General features: G+C 38.6%; 1 protein-coding gene across 1 annotated transcript in view; it reads left to right on the plus strand.

Moving 5' to 3' along the window:
- Positions 1-22,789, plus strand: part of LOC150077352 (ATP-dependent RNA helicase A-like) — a 338,077-nt gene that overhangs the window by 17,985 nt on the left and 297,303 nt on the right. The window contains 1 exon segment of the mRNA XM_090386433.1: positions 7,068-7,192. Coding sequence (XP_090242559.1) covers positions 7,079-7,192 — 114 coding nt within the window. The 5' untranslated portion in view covers positions 7,068-7,078.

The following is a 22,789-nucleotide window of genomic DNA, read 5'->3' on the forward strand; positions in this document are numbered from 1 at the left end:
TATCCCCTCAGCATTGAGACTGCTCAAACCATTCAAGGCCTTATACACCTCAATTGGGTCACCTTGCAGGTGCCTAGTCTCCAGATGCTGCAACTTGCAGATCTTAAGCGTTTCTTCATAAACACACCCATTTGTTCCTCTCTTGTTGCCCTTCTCTGTACTCATTCTACCAATTCTACATCCTTCCTAAAATGAGGCCTCCAGACCTATATACAGTAAAGGTGTGGCCTGACCATTGCCTTATACAAAGGGATAATCACCACCTTGTCTCCCCTAGCAAAATTTCTATATATCATTGACAAGGCTCCATGACTAGCCTGTCTGCACCGCTCAGCAAACTTCATATTTGACTGCACACTTATCCCCAGGTCTTTTTCACTTTCCAATTCCCTGAGTTATAGTACCACAGAGTTTATATGTTTCTCTATGGATATCGCTGCCCATATGCAGTACTTTGCATTGGTCAATGTTAAACTTCAGTTGTCACTTCTCAGCCCATCTGCCTAAATTTTCTACATCGTGTTGCAGTCACATTCTGTGTTTAGTGTCATTAACAGTTCCAGTTCCCTGCCAACCTTTGTATCACCTGCAAACTTGGCCATTAAGCCTGATATAACTTTATCGATATCATTGATAAATACACAAAACAACAATGGGCCCAGCACCGAACCCTGGGAGACTTCGGTAATAACATTAGTCCACATAGAGCAGTTTCCATTTATTATAACTCTCTGCCATCTCCCACTTGACCTTCTCTTTATCCATTGCAATAATTGCCCTTAATGCCATGCTGCTCCAATTTGTACAGCAGTCTTCCATGTGCAACAGTATCAAAAGCTTTCCTGAAATTCAAGTATATGATATCAAAATTATTTTTAGCATACAGTTCCTTTGTGACCACAGTGGCGGATTTCTGCACAGGTGCGTGGCTGGGGCCTCTTCTCAGGTTTCAAAAAAAAAAAAAAAAAAAATTGTTTCGTTTAAATTTTTTACACTCATCTTTATTACCGTTACTGAATAAAACTATAATTTAAGATGAGAAGTTAGTAAACTCTTTAGTAAAATATGAATTACCTATGCAAACTAAGTGAATCTGAAGTAGAATTATCATTAATGCTTAAATCTTAGTGGAAGTAAATCCACAAGTGAAGAACCCTGTGACGATATTGCTCAAGAAACGATATCAGATTTGTTCGCGGAGGTAGTTCAAAATTATTCGCAACTAATTAGGAACCAATAAGCAAGTGCAGTAGTCTTTTAAAGCCTCTGAAATCACTACTGCGCTCGCTGGCTCATGTAACGGAGCATCTTCTTTTTTAATAGCTTTCGGAACTAACATTTCGCCGATGAATCTGTTACAAATTACTAGTTTGGTGTTTAAGTGTACGAGTATTTTTGTTTTGTTATCAAGTAAGTATCTGTAATATTTTATGTATTTATCAAAACTGAATTGTTTGACGAGGCGTGCCATTTATAGCAAGTGATAATTGGGAATTAATTTTTTAATTCCCAATTAATAAAATATGTATGAAAGAATTGCGCAACCAAAATGATTAAAACCGCAACACCAAATTCAGAGCACGTGCTATAGTAAAAACGTGCACGTAGAATGCACACTGAAGTGGTACCGAAAATATTTAGAGGGGGGGGCCTCAAAATTCAATTGGGTCTGGGGCCTCTCAAGTGCTAAATCTGGCACTGACCACATCGCAGTATCCAATGAGATTGGTCAGACAAGACTTCTCCTTAACAAATCCATGCTCTGTCTGAACTATTGCTGCTGTCTTGTCTAGGTGATCCTGTATCACTTCTTTAACCAGTGACACCATTATTTTCCCCACAACATAAGTTAACAGGTCTGTAATTATTTGTGTCACCCTTTGAAACCCCCTTTGTAAATTGGGGATACATTTACACATCTCCAGTCCATGGGGACCTCCCCTGACTCCAAGGATGCTCTCATAATTTTGGCTAAAGGTTTGCTTACTTCCCTTGCTGCCTCCATCATTATAACTGGATAGATTTGATCTGCCCCAGGTTCCTTTTTTTATGTTTAACATGAACGATTTCTCCTCCACTTTGCTCTCAGTTACCACAAAATCACTTAGTTCCCTGTTTGAGTTTGATAAACTTTTGGTGTTCCCCTCCTTGAATAGCTCCTCATGTATGAATGTAGGTGCAAAATACTCATTCAGTTTATCAGCTACTTGAGCAAGATCATCAATAGTCGAACCATCTATGTTAAGTGGACCAATCTGATTCATCCCCTTCCTTCTAGACTTTACATAAATAAAGAACTCTTTGCGTCCTTTGCCAAAGATTTCTCATCTGCCATCGCCTGCCTAATCTCCTTTGTGACTTGATTTCAGACTAGCTTATATCTGTCATAGGCTTCTATGTCACCTGATAATTTATATGCATCTCAGGCATTTTCTTCTCTGCCACGAGCCTCATTAATTCATCCGACATCAATTTAGTCCTGAATCTTGAACAGTATTTCTGGTATGAAAAGCCTAGTAGCCTCCAAGATTAAGTCCCTGAAGGCTTCCCATTTAGAATTCACTGTTGCTAACATCATCAATTGATCCCATTCTATTGAATTAAAAACTGTCTGAGACCTCTGTAGTCACCTTCTTCTGTAGTAAACTCTTCTCTTTGCCCTTGATTGTAGTTACATCTTTAAGTAAATTCGACACTGTGATCACTGTTACTTAGTGGTTCCTTTATCTGCAAATTCTTAATGCATGAATAATCACTGCTGATAATCAGAATGGGAATTACTCCCTCTGCTTGCCTCTTGAACATGTTGACTGTAGAAAACAGTCATCTAATAAATCCACAAAAGCCTTGCTAGTGTGCGAATGACCAACCCACAAGTTCCAGTCAATATCTGGAAAGTTAAAATCCCTCATTACAAGACATTCTGAATTACTGGCCCATTCTACTACTCTGTACAACTGTTCATTTTACTCATCAGCATGATTAGGCCTATAACATACTCCTACTCTCATTTTCCCCTTCCCAGTGTTTGTCATACTAAACAGACTCGAGATTGCACTGTCCACCCTTGTCAATTGGTTGCACTTCCTTAGATTTTGTTTCTTAACTAACAGCATAACCCCTCCTCAATTCCTACCCTGTCTGTCCTTTCTGTACACATTGTACTCCCCAAATTACAATTCTGCACTGCCTTTATCTGTATGACACCATGTCTCTGATATCCCAACAATATCTGCCTTTGATGCCTTGATCAGCACTTCAAATTCATCAATTTTATTTACTATATTTCTAGTATTAGTGTATATGCAAGTATACATGCACTTGTTCTTTCTTAGTTACCCTAACACAGCCCATGTATTTACTTGTTCCATGATGATTCCAGCTGCTCTTGAAATCCCTAGCAACTTGCTCTCTAGGCTGCTGCTCATTACAATAGAAGCAGTGCAAGAATTACTTTCTCTTCTGCCTGCGGCTACCATTAATCTTTTATTCTGTGAATCCCCCCATACTAGCAGTTTTTCGACCCACCTAACACTGCCTCAATAGCTTTAGCAAATATTCTTGCACCCTTTCTATTTAAGTGTATTCAATCCCTGTAGAAGCAGTCTCTCCTGTTAGCAAGCACAGACCACACCGAAAAAAATTCTACTCCATGAGCCTTGCACAGTCTCTCCAATGCCGAATTGATTGACAAGGCTCTCATCATATATTCCCTCCTATCGTGTCTGGGCAGAATTGTAGACACTTTCAAATTGGACCCTAACTCGCAACTTTTTTTCATCATTGACCTGCACTTGTTAAGTAAATCTGCAGAACCTCTTACTCTGAATGTCATTATTGCCAACGTGTACAACAATATCACCTTTTTTGTTCTTAAAAGATGATATCTGCTCTACGGCATCATCAACCTTTGCCTCTAGCAGACATACCCTGGTCCTGTTCCACCTATCCTTTTTGCATACTATATTCCCCCGTCTCCCTGACAATAGAGTCACTGACAATAACTAGTTCCTGTGGGACCAGCACATTCTGAAAGTGAGCTCTGTCACTGAGTTGGGCAACTGAGAGCTTGGTGGGCCCTCATTAATTTCTTTGAGGGCATTTACCCTACACCTCAAACTCTCATAGCTCACAACACTCAGTTGGTGGCTAATTTCTTCACAGTCTCTGCACCTAGCATGCACAAAGACATCCTCCTTGGCTAGATCATGTCCTGTTCTAGACAAGTCTGCAAACATTTCACATTTCATGCATTGTGTTAGACTGCAATAAGTTGAAGAATTGCCCCCTTTGGTTCTCCTGCGAGCCACTGCACTCTGGCTATTCTGTGAGCGCTGCTTTGCTGCTCTAGTCTGGTCGTGATTTGTTTAAGTATAATTTAATTAACATTGAAATTTAATAAGATTAATAAATTTTATTGATACAGCTTTCTAATACACTGCTATGTAATTTGCTATCTAGTTTTACGGCGCCTCCGTAGCCAGGTGGGATGGAGCAGCAGTGCGTAGCACACTCTTCTTGATTAGACCGGGGTTCGAGCCCGTCACCACCAAATACGGAGGATGCGGAAAGGTCAGGGAATGACCACCGCATATCCCGGAGCAATATGGCCTTAGTTGCTAATGCTCCTAAAAACCAAAATAACTAACTAACTATCTAGTTTTTTGTTAAACCTTACGGTATTCTGTATCATATAACAATGAGGCAAGTTATGAACTTTACGTTCATAACTTGCTCTTTTTAAGTAATACTTAAGTGTCCGTAAAGTATACGGACACTTAAGTATTAACTTTCGAAATTACTATCTAAATTCAAAATGAACTGCAGAGCTTGGCTAGAACTATAAAGCTACTTATAGAATATAATTTAGTATAACAATTGAGTCAATAAAACGACTAAATATAAATGAAAACTTTGCCGGAGCTGTAAAACTCTTGACCAACGTAGTAACCTTGTACCAATTTTGTCGTAGTAATCTTGTACCAAAAATCTTAATATCTAGTGCTGCAGCTATAGTATATGGTATGTAGATAGCCTATGTGATATGTATTTAAAAAATAAAAATAACTTCTGTTGGTCCAGTTTTAATGAAATTTAATAATGCTCAGCAAGTCAGTCTAAAAGACCAAAATATAAAATTTCATGAAAGTCTGCCCAAATGGAGTAGAGTATGATGTGAAGATGGACAGACAGAGATATAATAACTGCTCAATTTCTATTGATTCACTTTTATTGAAATTTGGGATGGCTTACCAAATCTTTGTGAAAGAGTCAAATTTTCGCAAAAATGCATCCACTAGAAGTCATTATTACCTGCAGTATGGACAGACAGGCAAGCATGCATATATCTACACCAAATATATTTTATGTATTTGGTGTAGACAAATGGCCACTTGTTTCTTTTTTAGGCATGTTAGGATATATGTGCTTAGTGCATATGTTAGCATGCCTAAAGAAGTACAGTTGATTCCGGTTATTTGGGACACATCGGGACTAGTGGATTTTGGCTCGATTAATCGGCTGCCCCAATTATCTGAAGTTTCACGTAAATAGTTAAAAATACAATGGACCCTGCTTTACAGTTGGTTCACTGTACAATCAAATCACGTTACGATGGACTCGCCATAGTAAAGTGTTCACTATTCAATGTGTAGTAAGCGCCGGTCATTGTGATCACGTTTACGAATTGAATTTTAATTCTATTAAACAGCGATTGTAATTAGCAAAAATAGGAGGAATATTATCCACATGCTATAAAAGTAAAGATATATTAAGCACAAATTTACCCTTTATTATCTTACCAGTTAAAAAATTAAATGATACGTAATAATCGGAATAATTAATACGTACTGTAATATGTACATGCTAACAAGTTGACATTTCTGTTCACTGACATTTGTGGGTGGGGGTTAAAATTTAAAACAGTGAAAAGATAAGCAATCAGTAACAAAGAACACGGCCCACTCAAATTGCAGGTAACACAATACGCATAAGTGAGCACAAAGTAACAAGTTATGAAGCTTTAAAAATAGCAGTGAAGAGAAGATTCTGAAAATTAATTTTTTTATATGATTGTAGATTCCATGGAAGTGTAAACACATTTCACCATAATAACCCACAGAATTCCAACCGTTGGTATTATTGCAAATTCAATAAGATCGAGTTTACTATCCGTTTATGATAGATTGCACTAACAGAAAAGTCCAATAAGCAGGTGACTGCAATTGTTTTATGGTTGTGACCTCCAGAAATCTGACTGTACCACATGGTTCGGTCAGAGCAAATTGTAAGGTAATCTCCAGTGCTGCGGTCTCCCGCCCCGATTAAACAGCATGTTGTCCCAATTAAGCAAAGTAATTTCTGGCCATTTTCTTGATTGGGTTCTGTTTTTTTAGATTTGCCCCAAATAAATGTCTGCCCCGATTAACCGGTAGCCCAAATAACCGGAATACACTCTATTAACAAGGAGTTGCCCCCTCACTTGCAGAACAAGATTAATGAATGCTAAATGTGATGTTTTTCTGGATCACTTAAATTGTCCATAACTGTACACCTGGTAATTTGTTATAGTAGTAATGAATATTTTTTTTTATCATTCAGGACAATTAATTTTAGAATTTGGGGTTAATAATATTTTTAATTATAAAAATCAAACCTCATTAAAATAATAAGTAGATTAACTTTAAAAAGAGTGTGAGCAAGCAGGATTCTTCCGCTTGCTAAGGTTAAGAACCTGAGGGTGCATAAATTCAAATTGAGGAAAAACATTCGTAGATTAGATGTGTGGAAGTTTGCCTTTAGCCTGTGGTTAGTTGATTGCTGGAACAGACTTCCATCTGTTGTTGTGGAAGTTGATAGCTAAAATAAATTTAAGGCTGAACTAGACAAACATTTGGAGTGACTGGATGGATGAAATGGGAAAAGTTTTTTTTTTTTTGGTTGATGCTGTATAAGCCTGCTTTCTTTCGTCCTATGCCTCATCTAATGCCAATATCATATAAACTTTTCTTTTTAAATTTATTTAAAGTTTTATTTTCATTGATTACAAAAACATTTCTTTTTTTCAGAATTTTTAAAAATGGGAGACATGACAAAATCTTACCTTTATTCGTGGTGTGGCAAGATAAAAGTAACCCCTCAGTATGAGACAAAGAATACTGGCCCAAAGCACCGTCAGAGATTTCTCTGTGAGGTAATATTAGCAGATAAAAATTTGAAATTGAGTTTTATAGTTGCAGTTTTTATATATGAAATATTTCAAAAGGTTACGTATTGAGCAACAAGAAATTCTGATATGTGGTTTAATTTGGTATTTAGCATTTATGAAAAATGGTCCATGGAACTTGATAATAAAGCAGGACTTTTGTTGCAATTCAACAGTCACATTAAAAATCCCTATAATCTAACATATTAAGAGTGATTACTTATCATTATATTTAAAAAAATGGTTAACATATTTGCATGTATAGTTTAATATTTTTTGTGGTATGTGGCTTCTCATCATCATCATCATCAGCCATTTTCAATCCACTGCAGGATGAAGGCCTCTCCAGCAACTTTCCAGTTTCTTCTGTTTTGAGCACTGGCCATCCATTTACTACTCAAAAACTCATGAATTTCATCTATCCATCTCCGCCTTTGTCTTCCAGGTTTTCTTCTAGCTTCTTGGGTACCATTCTGTTATTTTCTTAGTCCATCTGTCATCATGTCTTCGAGCTGTGTCCTGCCCAAGACCATTTTAGTTCTTTAGTTTTGATAAGAATGTCCTTTACATGAGTTTGCTGCGTAATCCATGTGTTTCTCTTTTTATCTAACAGTCTGATCCCAATATAATTCGGTCCATTCTTCGCTGTGTAGTTCTCAGCTTCTCTTCCATTCTTTTGGTGAGTGCCCAAGTTTCACTTCCATAAGTCATGGTGGGGAGTATACATTGATTCATTATTTTACGTTTCAGACAAACTGGGATATTGCTCTTCAGTATGTGACTATATTTCCTGAATGCTATCCATCCAAAATTTATTCTTCTCTTGACTTCCAGCCATTTATCATTATTACAGCTAATAACTTGTCCCAGATAAGTATATGACTCCACCTTTTCAATTACTGCTCCTTCAATCATTATTTCCCTTTCTGTGGCATACTTGTTCATCATTACTTTTGTTTTAGCCATATTCATCTTTAGTCCAAAATCCTTACTAACTGTGCATAACTGATTAAGATTTTCCTCTAATTCTTTGGGATCGTGGCTTATAACCACAATGTCTACTTTACACTACTATTAATCACAGAAAAAGAAATAGAAAAAAGAATTCAATTGATTTAATAAAGAAAAAATGAAAACACCCAAATTAACTAACTTATTTATTCAAATATTTGGTTTGGTTTATATTAGTAATTTAATTGTTGTTGCATATTTGCTTATTTTGATTTTCGATTGGAGTTGACACCTAAATTTGAATTTTGTTTGTTATGTTTCCTTATTTATTCTAAAGAAGATCATAGCCAAAGCATATTTTGTGTTTATTTGGTTTGTTATTTCTATGTGCCTGGACATATTGGGACACCCATTGATATTTAGCTGTGATAGCAATCATTGATTGAAGTATTCCCTTTTTTGGTGTCCCCTTTAAGAGGGTGCTTATGAGCTCCTGTATCCATTTCTAGAGTTTTGTATTAGTATTACTCTTTGTCATATAGTACAAGAGTTTTGTTGCGATGGCCAAAGATAAATATAATAAAAAAACAAAGTAAAAAGAAAATAATAATAACAACACAACAATTGTAATGAAGAAAATAAAGATAAAATAATAATAATAAAGAAAAGAAAAATAATAAAGAAACATAAAAAGAAAGATATAAAAGATAATACTGGTGACCCCGTTTAACACTGATAATTTGTTCTGTAAAAACAGAGCGTTAAGCGAGCGCCACATTCCCATACGGTAACATATGTATTTGTGAGTTGCGGTCGGTGCCACAGGATGTTTCCTAATCAATAATAAACGGTAGTGAAAAGATGCACATATGTCGGTCAAAATATTTAATATTCAAATATTTGTACATAAAATAGTCTCCATTACATCTTTGTCATATAGTACAAGAGTTTTGTTGCGATGGCCAAAGATAAATATAATAAAAAAACAAAGTAAAAAGAAAATAATAATAACAACACAACAATTGTAATGAAGAAAATAAAGATAAAATAATAATAATAAAGAAAAGAAAAATAATAAAGAAACATAAAAAGAAAGATATAAAAGATAATACTGGTGACCCCGTTTAACACTGATAATTTGTTCTGTAAAAACAGAGCGTTAAGCGAGCGCCACATTCCCATACGGTAACATATGTATTTGTGAGTTGCGGTCGGTGCCACAGGATGTTTCCTAATCAATAATAAACGGTAGTGAAAAGATGCACATATGTCGGTCAAAATATTTAATATTCAAATATTTGTACATAAAATAGTCTCCATTACATACATATATAATTATGTGGTAACTACTTACGTATCAAAATTAAACTTAAAATTCCAATTAAAATCATGAATTTAATTGCATTAGCATTAGCATTAGTAGAGGCATATGATGCAAGAAAGCAAGCTTATTCAGCATCAGCCAAAAAAAAAAAAAAAAAAAAACCAACCACTACTCTCATTTCACCCCTCCGTTCGTTCTAAATACCTGTCCAGCTGAGCCTTAAATTTATTTAGGCTATCAACTTCAACAACAAGCGATGAGAGTCTATTCCACAAACCAACTGCCCGCTGGCTAAAGGCAAATTTCCGCACATCTATCCGACATCCGTCCTTCCTCAATTTGAATTTATGCCCTCTCAGGTGATTATTCTGAGCAAGAGGAAGAATCCCATCGGCATTGAGCATGCTCAAGCCATTCAAAGCCTTATACACCTCTATCAGATCACCTCGCCGATGCCTAGTCTCCAGGCTCTGTAATTTGCAAAACTTAAGCCTTTCTTCGTAAGAGCAACCCTTTGTTCCATTCACTAATCTTGTTGCCCTTCTCTGTACTCGTTCCAGCAGCTCTACATCCTTCTTGAAATGAGGCCTCCAGACCTGTATACAGTACTCAAGGTGTGGCCTGACCAATGCCTTATACAAGGGAATAATCACATCCTTATCCCTGCTAGAAAAATTCCTGTATATCATTGACAAGACACCATGAGCTACTCTTGCAGCTCGTCTGCACTGCTCAGAGAACTTCATATCTGCCTGCACAATTACCCCCAGGTCCTTTTCATTCTCTACCACTGTCAGCGTAGTACCACAGAGTTGATACGTTGATCTGGGGTTACTGTTTCCCATATGTAGTACTTTACATTTGTCAATGTTAAACTTCATTTGCCACCTCTCAGCCCATCTGCTCAACCTTTCCAGATCCTGTTGCAGTAGCATAGTATCAGTAGTGTCCTTAACAACCCTGCCAACCTTGGTATCGTCTGCAAACTTGGACATTAAGCCTGATACACCATCATCAATATCATTTATAAATACAGAAAACAACAATGGACCCAACACTGAACCCTGAGGAACTCCACTAATAACATTAGTCCACGTTGAGTAGTGTTCATTGATTACCACTCTCTGTCTTCTGCCACTCAACCATCCCTTTATCCATAGCAGCAATTTGCCTCCAATGCCACACTTCTCCAATTTGTGCAGCAGTCTTCCATGCGCAACAGTATCAAAAGCCTTTCTAAGATCCAAATATATAATATCAAAGTTATTCCCTGCATCCAGTTCTTTTGTGATTACATCATAGTATCCAATCAAATTGGTCAGACAAGACCTGCCCTTAACAAAACCATGCTGTGTCTGAGCTATAACTGAATTCTTGTCCAGATGATCCTGCAGTGCTTCTTTAACCAGTGCCTCCATTAATTTTCCTGGAACCGAAGTTAAACTAACAGGTCTATAATTACTTGTGTCAGCCTTTGATCCTCCTTTGTGAATTGGGGTTACATTTGCACATCTCCAGTCCATGGGTACCTCCCCTGAGTCCAAAGAAGCTCTCATAATTATGGCTAGGGGTTTGCTTACTTCCTTTGCTGCCTCCTTTAATATAACTGGATAGATCCCATCCACCCCTGTTGCCTTTTTTATGTTTATCCTCAGCAATTTCTCCTCCACTTTCCTCTCAGTTATTAGAAAATAATCTAGCTCACTGCCAATGTTTACTTCACCTACGACATTCCCCTTCCTGAATAACTCCTCATGTGTGAATGTAGATGCAAAATACTCATTTAGATTGTTAGCCACCTGAGCAGGATCCTCAACTGTTGAACCATCAACATCCAGTGGACCAATCTGATTCATCCCTTTCCTTCTTGAGTTTAAATAGGTAAAGAACTCTTTTCTGTTTTTCTTTGCGTCCTTTGCCAAGGATTTCTCATAATCTGCGTTTGCCTGCCTAATCTCCTTTGTGACTTGGTTACAGACCAACTTATATCTATCATAGGCTTCCATGTCACCCATTAATTTGTATGTATCCCATGCATTTTTCTTCTCTGCCATATGTCTCATTAGTTCATCTGACAACCATTTAGGCCTGAACCTTGAACAAAATTTCTTGGTTGGTATGTAAAGCCTGGTAGCTTCCTAGATTAGTTCCTTGAATGCTTCCCATTTTGAATTTGCTGTTGGTAACATCATCAGTTGGTCCCACTGTATAGAATTTAAATACTGTCTCAGACCATCATAGTCGCCTTTACGAAAGCAAAAACCCTTCCCTTTGCCTCTGATGGTAGTTACCTCCTTGAGTAAATCCCACTTCAGCACACTGTGATCACTGCCACCCAGTGGTTCCTTTATCCTGCAGATTCCTAATGCATGAAGAATCACTACTGATAATCAGATCAAGAGTATTACTCCCTCTAGTTGCCTCCCGAACATGCTGGTGTAGAAAACAATCATCCAATAAATCCACAAAAGCCCTGCTAGTGTGCGAGTGACCAACCCACAAATTCCAGTCAATATCTGGGAAATTAAAATCCCCCATTATAAGACTCTCTGATTTACTGGCCCATTCTATTTCCCTGTACAGTATCTTATTATACTCATCAGAGTCATTAGGCCTATAGCACACTCCTACTCTCAATTTTGATTTACCTATGCTTATGTCACACCAAACTGACTCGACACTGCCCTGTCCATCAATGTCGACTGGCTTCACTTCCTTGGATTTTGTGTTTTTTAACTAATAGCATAACCCCTCCTCCCCTCCTGTCCTGTCTATCTTTTCTATACACATTGTACTCCCCAAATTCCAGTTCTGCATTCCTTATATCTGTGTGACACCACGTCTCTGATATCCCAACAATATCTGCCTTTGATGTTTTGAGCAATACTTCAAATTCATCAAATTTATTTACTAAACTCCTAGCATTGGTGTACACGCAAGTATACCTGCACTTGTTTCTATTCTTAGCTACCCTAACACAACCCATGTGTTTACTTGTACCACAATGACTTCCAGCAGTCTCTGAAATATCCTGCATCTTGTTTTTCAGGCTTCTGCTCATTCCAATAGAAGCAGTGCAAGACTCTCTTTCACTTCTGCCAGTGGCTACTGTTAATCCATTAGTCTTTGTCTCCCCCCAAGCTAGCAGTTTTCCGACCCACCTAACACTGCCTCGATAGCATCAGGAAATATTCTTGCACCCTTTCTATTTAAGTGTATCCCATCCCTGTAGAAGCAATCTCTCCTGTTAACAAGTACATTCCAGGCTGAAAAAAATTCTACCCCTTGAGCCTTGCACAATGTTCCCAGGGCCGAATTGATCGACAAGGCTCTCATCATATACTCCCTCCTATCGTGTCTGGGCAGAATTGCAGACACTTTCAAATTTAACCCTACTTCACGGCTTTTTTTCAACAGTGACCTGTACTTGTTAAGTAATTCCGCTGGTCTCCTACTCTTAATGTCATTAGTGCCAACGTGTACAACTATATCACCTTTTGTGCCCTTAAAAGATGATATCTGCTCTACAACGTCATCAACCCTTGCCCCTGGCAGACATACCCTGGTCCTGTTCCACCTATCCTTTTTACAAAGCATGTTCCCCGTTTCCCTGACAATAGTCACCAACAACTACTAGTTCCTGTGGGACCAGCGCATTCTGCCTTGGGGGCTGCCTCTGTGTTGCAAGATGACCAAGTGCACGCTCTGGCGTTGATGTGGGCAGCTGAGAGCTTGATGGGCCCCTCAATTTATTTCCTTCGAGGGCATCCACCCTGTCCTTCAAGGTCTCATATAGGCCCATAACAACACCGAGTTGTCGCCTAATTTCCTTGCACTCCTTGCATCGTGCACACACAAAGACATCCCCAATGGCAGTATCATGTCCCGTACCCGATTGCTCCGCAAACATCAATTTTCAATATTGATCAAACATCAATATTGATCTAAATTGATTTAATTTAATTGATGAATTTAATCAAGGAAAATGTTTAAATGATGAATTTAATCAGGATGATGAATTTAATCAGGATGATGAATTTAATCAAGGATGATGAATTTAATCAAGGATGAATTTGGGTTGAACTTTGGCCTTCTTCCAAATAAACTAAAAGGGATATTAATTTTAAATCCCCCGCAGTGTTACCACCCAACAGTAAAGTCAACCGATCCTTCGCCTCTTTGAAACCCGGCATGTTTTTTTCTTCTTTCAATATGAAACTTCTTTTAGGCATTCGTTTCCATAAAACTCCTGCTTCATCTATGTTAAAAACTTGAGAAGTATAACACATAATACCCTCTTCAATAATTTTAACAAGTTCTCTTTTGAAAGTTTTGGCTCCTTAATCTGCACTTGCGTATTTTCCCTGAATTTTAAGTCTATTCAACCAGTCCTTACTAGTTTTAAATAGTTCCACATTTTTTTTTTTTTTAGGTGAGTTTTATTCAGATCATCATATTGACTAATCTCTCTCTCTCTCTCTCTCTCTCTCTCTCTCTCTCTCTCTCTTTTTTAATAATATTTCACTTAACTGAATTCTGCACTGGATATTATCTTCAATAAAATTAGTCTTTCCATTTCAATCCTAATAGCTGGCCTAGCCCTAGTTGCTTGCAGTGGAACAGCTATCTTTCCTGCTGCTAAAATTAATTCTTTATTTTTTTTTTTATAATTGTTCTTACAGTTTAACTAGCAAGTCCTAAATTATGGCACACATTGGCTTGTCTTTGACCTCAATCGATTCACTTCAAAACGTCTAATTTAATTTTCAAATTCAGTCTTTTTCTTACATTTATAGTCTTCGTAATGCGCTCAGATGTTGTTGCATTTTCATTCTTATCGGCTATTATTAACTCTTCGAAAATGTAACTGCATTGGTTGCATTAATTATGATACAATGTTCAAGTAAACTGTCCGTTTCGCACGATGTCTAATACGGTACTGAGTGATGACTAGACTTCAGATAAATGCATATAACGCAAATATTACAAGCAATATACTTGGTCATTTTTTAAAATGTTGATCTCGGAACCTATTTTCAAGGTCACAGTAATTTTACCGAGTCAGCCATTTGGATGTTTCCAGGAGATAAAACTACAGCAGTGCCACCTGCTTGGTCAGTGGTGACTAGAAATTCGGCATAAATTGCGTAAAATTATGACATCACGAGGCAGCTTCATCACTGAATAAGAGCTACTCCATTTATATGGCTGCGGCAGGTTTAGTAGTTTAATTTGTTAAACTACTAAAGCACCGAAAGATATGCTCCCAGAAGGGCCTCCCATGACGGAAAGGTTTCAGTGGAGACGTCAGACGAAACCCGTTTCAAAAGGTCCACACACGACATTTTCAACTAAATTGTGATCCAAGAAAGCAACGGGAAACTACTTGGATTATCCTTCCCTTGAAAACTTCAATGATAGCAAGCAAAATAAACCACGGCCCCGAGTCTCGGCGTCCCTTGAATGGGACAGGGGTGCTAAGAATCTCCGAGCTTGCGTCGAAGAATTTTCTGAAACTAGCTACATGGAACGTTAGAAGCCTACTACAACCAGGAAAACTAGCCAATGCTTTACAAGAAATGGAACGCATTAACATCAACATACTTGGGCTAAGTGAAACCAAATGGCCTGGAACAAAGAAGTTTATATCAAACGACCACCACGTCTTCTGTTCCGGAGGAGAAGAGACCACCAAGCAGACGTACAGCGTCGCTTTCGTTGTCCACAAACAACTGGCCAACAAAGTCACCAGTTTCACCCCAATATCGGAACGAATCGCACTACTACAGCTAGCAGGCAACAAGATCAACCTGAATGTGCTCCAGGTCTACGCACCAACAGCGGACAAAGACGATCAAGAAATTGAATTGTTCTACGACAAGCTAAGCAACACTTTAAAGTCGCTGAAGAAGCACGACATGACGGTCATCCTCGGTGACTTTAATGCCAAAATCGGTCAAGGAAAGCTACAAAATATAGTCGGAGAACATGGCTTGGGGACACGGAATGAACGAGGCGACAGACTCGTCCAGTTCTGCCAAGAAGAAAAATTTAGCATTGCCAACACTTGGTTCAAACTACCACCTCGTCGACTATACACCTGGACCTCACCACAAGACTCTGACAACAATATCGTCAGGAACCAAATTGACTACATCTTAATCAACATCAGATATAAGTCGTGTGTCCTCAAGGCAAAAACCTACCCTGGAGCTGACATATCATCAGACCATAACCCAGTAATAGCAACACTACGTCTCAAATTACGAGCAGTCAAACGCACAAGCACAACAAAAAGAATCGACCTGGAGAAACTGAAGAACACCGCCAACAGGCGACAAGTACAGCTTCATTTCAACACTACAATCCGATCGATCGAAGCAGTAACAACAGACGTGCAAGCATTCGGGCGTTCACTCAAACAGTGCGTCAATGAAACAGCAGAAACCCTGCTAGGACATCAGGCGTTGAAAAAGAAACAACGGTGGATGACCCAGCACATACTAGACCTAATGGATGAAAGGAGAATATTCAAAAGCAACAACAACCGGGAAAAATACAAAGAAATACAACAAAAGATCAAACAGGAAATCCGGAAGGCGAAGGAAAAATGGATGGAAGATCAGTGTGCAGAAATCGAAGACCTAATCAAGAAAAATGACAACTATAACCTGCACAAGAAGCTTAAAGAAGCTGGAAACATCTACAAACCGGCTCCTATCCCAAGTTTATATACGCACAACAATCAACCTATACTAAGCAAACAAACCAAACTCGACACCTGGAAGAGCTATATATACAATCTGTTCGGCACCAACAGAAAACCGGCAGAAACGCAACAACAAACACAGGAAGACAATCTCCACATATTAACATCTGAAGTGGAACATGCCATCCGAATAACAAAGCCAGGCAAGGCCTGTGGACCTGATCAGATTCATGTGGAACTGCTGAAACAACTAGACTACAGCAACTAACAAAATGGTTCAATCAAATCTACAACAACAACGACATTCCATCCGAATGGCTCCAATCCATCTTTGTGGCCCTACCAAAAAAGGCTACCAGCCGGAAATGCGAAGACTTCAGGCTGATCAGCCTAATGAGCCAGGTGCTAAAAGTCTTCCTCAAGGTGATTCAGCAAAGGATAAGATGTAAGTGCGAAAGTGCACTAGGAAACACACAGTTCGGATTCTGCAGGGGACTAGGCACCAGAGAAGCAATTTTCTGTTTACAAATATTGCTACAAAGGTGCTATGAACATCAAAAAGACGTGTATATATGTTTTATTGACTACGAGAAAGCCTTCGATTCAGTAGACCACGACCGCCTAATTGACCGACTGAGAAAACTTGGGCTTGAAAACAATGATATCAACTTTATTACAACTCTCTACTGGAATCAAACAGCCCGGCTTCGCTATGACAACGACCTGACAGACCCAATTCCAATAAAAAAAAGGCATCCGGCAAGGCTGTCCATTATCTCCCATTCTTTTTAACATCTATTCGGAAATGATCTTCGACCAAACACTGGCTGACAAGAACATCGGCATAAAAGTTAACGGACACTACATCAATAATTTAAGATATGCCGATGACACAGCACTAATAGCGGATTCAGAACAAGATTTACAGACCATCTTGAACGAAGTGGACATAGAAAGCCAAGCATGGGGGCTACGAATCAACAAAAAGAAAACAAAGGTGATGAAGGTCAGCAGGACTGCAAGCAATATCACGATCAAACTAAACAACGAAAAATTAGAGCAGATACACCGCTTCAAGTATCTCGGAGTACTCATTGATGACCAGCTGAACCATGAGGCCGAAATCAAAAGCAGAATTGAACAAGCCAGGCAGGCATTCACCAAGTGGAGAACCCTCCTCACCGACAGAAGCTTGAACATCATGCTCAAATTACGCACATTGAAATGCTACATCTGGCCAATACTGCTCTACGGTGTAGAAACCTGGACTCTAACACCAGCCACTACAAAAAAGCTCCAGGCCTTCGAAATGTGGCTCTACCGAAGAATGCTGAAAATTCCGTGGACAGCCAAGATAACCAACGCACAGGTCCTGCAGGACATGCACACGGAACGGGACCTGCTCAAAACCATCATCAGCAGGAAATGCAAATACCTAGGTCACATCGCTAGGAACCAACAAAAATATCACCTACTACCACTCATCCTGGAGGGAAAGATCGAAGGCAAGAAACACCCAAGCAGACCGAAAATGGCATGGCTAGATAACATCAACACCTGGCTTCACATGACAACAGCACAAATTCTACACGCATCGCTAGACAGAGAACAATATCAAAACGAAGTCGCAAACGCCATTCGGCAGCATTAAAGAAGAAGAAGATCTCGGAACTATGTATCAAGTCACTGTACTGCAATTAAATTAGTGTGCGAGAAAATTTCACTCAGCGTGGGAAACGTTTTAATGCTGTTTTGGTATTCATTTTCAAGCTATCGACTCCAACAAATGAAACAATTTTGTTAAATGTGCCAAAAATGCAATCTGTAAAAGAGCGTTATAGTGATCTGTGACAGCGTTATAGCGAATCAGCATAAAGCGAACCGCGTTATAACGGCCTGCTGTATATATACAGGTGGTTTCCAACTTTGAGTTAATTTGTTCTTAGTGTAGACTTGTAAAGCAGGAATTTATTTCCCATAGTTGTAATGTTAAAAGCAGGGGTTACATTCTTAACAATGAAATTTGACTATAGTAATGTTAACTCAAGGTCAACAAAACAATAATTTATGCTTAAACAGTGATTTATTTATCCAAAGAGATGAAAATATAGCCTTTGAAATCAAGCAAATTATAATAAAGAAATTATTTGTCATACAAATGTTAAAAAATGTTTATTGTTCATCATCAACTGAATGCACATTCCATGGTTTAACATTCATTGTTGAATTATTTCAACAATTCCTCGGCACTTGTTGGTTTGTGGGAAGCACAATGAGGAGTCTTCTTCTGAAATGCTTTGAGGTGTTTCCAAGACAGTCTTCTCTTTTCTTTATAAATTTCACGATAGCATGCATAAGCATTTTTTAAATCTGCAGCAACTTCTAGTGTGCTCAAAATTTTAATCTTGTTACTTGAAAATCTGTTGCTTTTTCTGTGTTGAAAAGCTTTACCAAACCCCTTGAGAAGTGAGGGAATGAACAGGAGTTTCAGTTGTTAAATCTTCTTCTTCCTCAGCTTCTTCACATTTTGCCATTTCAAGGAGGTCTTCATTTGTGAGCTCTCCATTGTATGCTTGAAGAAGATCAGTGTTGCGAGTTGTAGAAACTTCAGCTGCAATTGGTTAGCAATATTGACGATTGCTTCCGTTTCATTTTGTATGATCTCTGCTGGTTCTTGAAATCCTTTGAAGGAAGCATGGAATCTTGGAATCCTATTGAAGGAGGCATGGAAACATTTTTCACTTGTGTACTATATCATAATCATAACCTTATGGCTCAAAGAAGTAAAACCATCAACATTAAATATGTGTTGAAAAATCTATGGCCAGAGTCAGTTCATTCAGGAAATATGGTCGAACCGGCAGAAAATGGAATTGGTGCAATAGTATAACTTGCTAAGTTGGTAGGAGGGGAAGGTTTTGATGATATGACTACTGAAGACATTCACGAATTACTGGTAGAAAAATAGGCTGGCGAAGTGGATTTGGTGGAAATGGCATTGGAGGAAATGGCATTGGAAATGGCATGCCAAATCAATTCAGAGGATGATAGCGCAGATGAAAATTCTGAAGTTCCAAATTTTACACTAAAAGGCATATGGGAAAGCATAAACTTAGCCGATCAATTAGAATCATTTTTTGAATGCAGATCCTTCGACTGAAAGGAGCACAAAGGGAACTTCAAAAATGTTTAGCTCCATATCATGAAATTTACAAAGATCTATCAAGCAAAAGCAAACAAACCCAGATTATTGATTTTTTTCAAGAGATACACAAAATCTAGATGCTGCAGAAGAAAGTTCAGAAGGTGAAGATATTCAGCAACAAAGAAAATGTACATGTGTGGCTAAAGATGAAAATGCATGTACATGAGTGAATAAAGACGAAAATGCAGAGTTTCTATAAGAAACAATGTGCCTAATAGGCCATTCTGGCCTTCAATTCCTTTAACTGAGACATAGTAATGTAGTTATCTTTTCGATATGTGGTTCGCATTTTATTGTACTGATTGACCAAACTGATAAATAGTACCGGGTCTACTTCAAGTGGGGGTATCTGATATAATTGAATCTAACTTATTTATATAATCAGTTTTATCAAGTGTTACAGCTGTATTTCCTTTATCTCTCTGAATAATATTGTCTTTATTTCCTAAAGTTCATGTAAAGCTGAACTTTCATGTTTATTCAATTTAGGAAGTTGCCTGTCTTTTATATTATTCACTACTTGGTTAACTTGTTGAATAAATAAACCTTTGTGTGGAACATTACGAAGTCTATTACGAACTGTTTTTTAGTAGCTTGTGAGATGGTAAATTATAATTTTAATCCTTTGGATAAAAGTGAATAAAGATGATAGGGTTGAATTTGAAAGTGTCTGCAATTCTGCCCAGACACAATAGGTGGGAGTATATGATGAGAGCCTTGTCGATCAATTCGGCCCTGGAAAGATTGTGCAAGGCTCAAGGGGTAGAATTTTTTTCAGCCTGGACTGTACTTGTTAACACGAGAGGTTGCTTCTACAGGGATGAGATACACTTAAATAGAAAGGGTGCAAGAATATTTGCTGATGCTATCGAGGCAGTGTTAGGTGGGTTGGAAAACTGCTAGCTTGGGGGGAGAAAAAGACCAATAGATTGACAGTAGCCAGTAGTAGAGGTGAAAGAGATTCTTGCACTGCTTCTATTAGAATGAGCAGAAGCCTGAAAAACAAGATGCATGATATTTCAGAGACTGCTGGGAGCCATTGCGGTACAAGTAAACACATGGGTTGTGTTAGGGTAGCTAAGAATAGAAACAGGTGCAGGTATACTTGCGTGTACACCAATGCTAGGAGTTGAGTAAATAAATTTGATGAATTTGAGGTATTGCTCAAAACATCAAAGGCAGATATTGTTGGGATATCAGAGACGTGGTGTCAGACAGATATAAGGGATGCAGAACTGGAATTTGGGGAGTACAACGTCTACAGAAAGGATAGACAGGATAGGAAGTGGGGAGGGGTTATGCTATTAGTTAAGAAACATAAAAACCAAGGAAGTGAAGCCAGTCGACATCGCTGGACAGTGCAGTGTTGAGTCAGTTTGGTGTGACATAAGCATTGGGAGATCAAAATTGAGAGTAGGAGTGTGCTATAGGCCTAATGACTCTGATGAGTATAATAAGAAACTGTACAGGGAAATAGAGTGGGCCAGTAAATCAGAGAGTCTTATAATGGGAGATTTTAATTTCCCAGATATTGACTGGAATTTGGGGGCTGGTCACTCACACACTAGCAGGGCTTTTGTGGATTTATTGGATGATTGTTTTCTACATCAGCATGTTTGGGAGCCAACTAGAGGGAGTAATACTCTTGATCTGATTATCAGCAGTGATTCTTCATGCATTAAGAATCTGCAGATAAATGAACCACTAGGCGGCAGTGATCACAGTGTGCTGAAGTGGGATTTACTCAAAGAGGTAACTACCATTAGGGGTAAAGGGAAGGGTTATTGCTTCCGTAAAGGCGACTACGATGGACTGAGACAGTATTTAAATTCTATACAGTGGGACCAACTGATGATGTTACCAACAGCAAATTCAAAATGGGAAGCATTCAAAGAACTTATCTTGGAAGCTACTAGGCTTTACATACCAACTAAGAAATATTGTTCAAGGTTTAGGCCTAAATGGATGTCAGATGAATTAATGAGGCATATGGCAGAGAAGAAAAATGCATGGGATACTTACAAATTAACACATGACACAGAAGCCTATGATGGATACAAGTTGATATGCAACCAAGTTACAAAGGAGGTTAGGCAGGCGAAGGCAGGTTACGAGAAATCCTTGGCAAGGTATGCAAAGAAAAACAGCAAAGAGTTCTTTACTTATGTAAACTCTAGAAGGAAGGGGATGAATCAGATTGGTCCACTTGATATTGATGGGTCAACTGTTGATGATCCTGCTCAGGTAGCTAACAAACTAAATGAATATTTTGCATCGACATTCACACGTGAGGAGTTATTCAGCGAGGGGAATGCCAGAGGTGTATTCAACTCTAGCAGTAAGCTACAGGATTTTGAAATAACTGGGAGTAAAGTGGAGGAGAAATTGTTGAAGATAAACACAAGAAAGGCACCCGGGGTGGATGGGATCTATCCAGTTATATTAAAGGAGGCAGCAAAGGAAGTAAGCAAACCCTTAGCCATAATTATGAGAGCTTCCTTGGACTCAGGGGAGGTACCCATAGACTGGAAATGTGCAAATGTGACCCCAATTCACAAAGGAGGATCAAAGGCTGACACAAGTAATTATAGACCTGTGAGCTTAACTTCTGTTCCAGGAAAATTAATGGAGGCACTGGTTAAAGAAGCACTGCAGGATCATTTAGACAAGACTTCAGTTATAGCTCGGACACAGCATGGTTTTGTTAAGGGGAAGTCTTGCCTGACCAATTTGATTGGATACTATGATGCAGTCACAAAAGAACTGGATGCAGGGAATAGCTTTGATATTATATACTTGGATCTTAGAAAGGCTTTTGATACTGTTGCACATGGAAGACTGCTATACAAATTGGAGCAGTGTGACATTGGAGGCAAATTGCTGCTCTGGATAAAGGGTTGAGGGGGAGAAGACAGAGTGGTAATCAATGGACACTGCTCATCGTGGACTAATGTTATTAGTGGAGTCCCTCAGGGCTCAGTGTTGGGTCCATTATTGTTTTCTGTATTTATAAATGATATTGATGATGGTATATCAAGCTTAATGTCCAAGTTTGCAGACGATACAAAGGTTGGCAGGGTTGTCAAGGACACTACTGACACCATGCTGCTGCAACAGGATCTGGAAAGGTTGAGCAGATGGGTCGAGAGGTGGCAAATGAAGTTTAACATTGACAAATGTAAAGTACTACATATGGGAAACAGCAACCCCAGAGCAACGTATCAACTCTGTGGTACTACACTGACAGTGGTAGAGAATGAAAGGGACTTGGGGGTGGTTGTGCAGGCAGATATGAAGTTCTCTGAGCAGTGCAGACGGGCTGCAAGAGTAGCTCATGGAGTATTGTCAATGATATACAGGAATTTTTTCAGCAGGGATAAGGAGGTGATTATTCCC

This window comes from Mastigoproctus giganteus, chromosome 12, assembly GCF_048544385.1.
Source record: "Mastigoproctus giganteus isolate SK-2022 chromosome 12, ASM4854438v1, whole genome shotgun sequence".
Lineage (NCBI taxonomy): Eukaryota > Metazoa > Arthropoda > Arachnida > Uropygi > Thelyphonidae > Mastigoproctus > Mastigoproctus giganteus.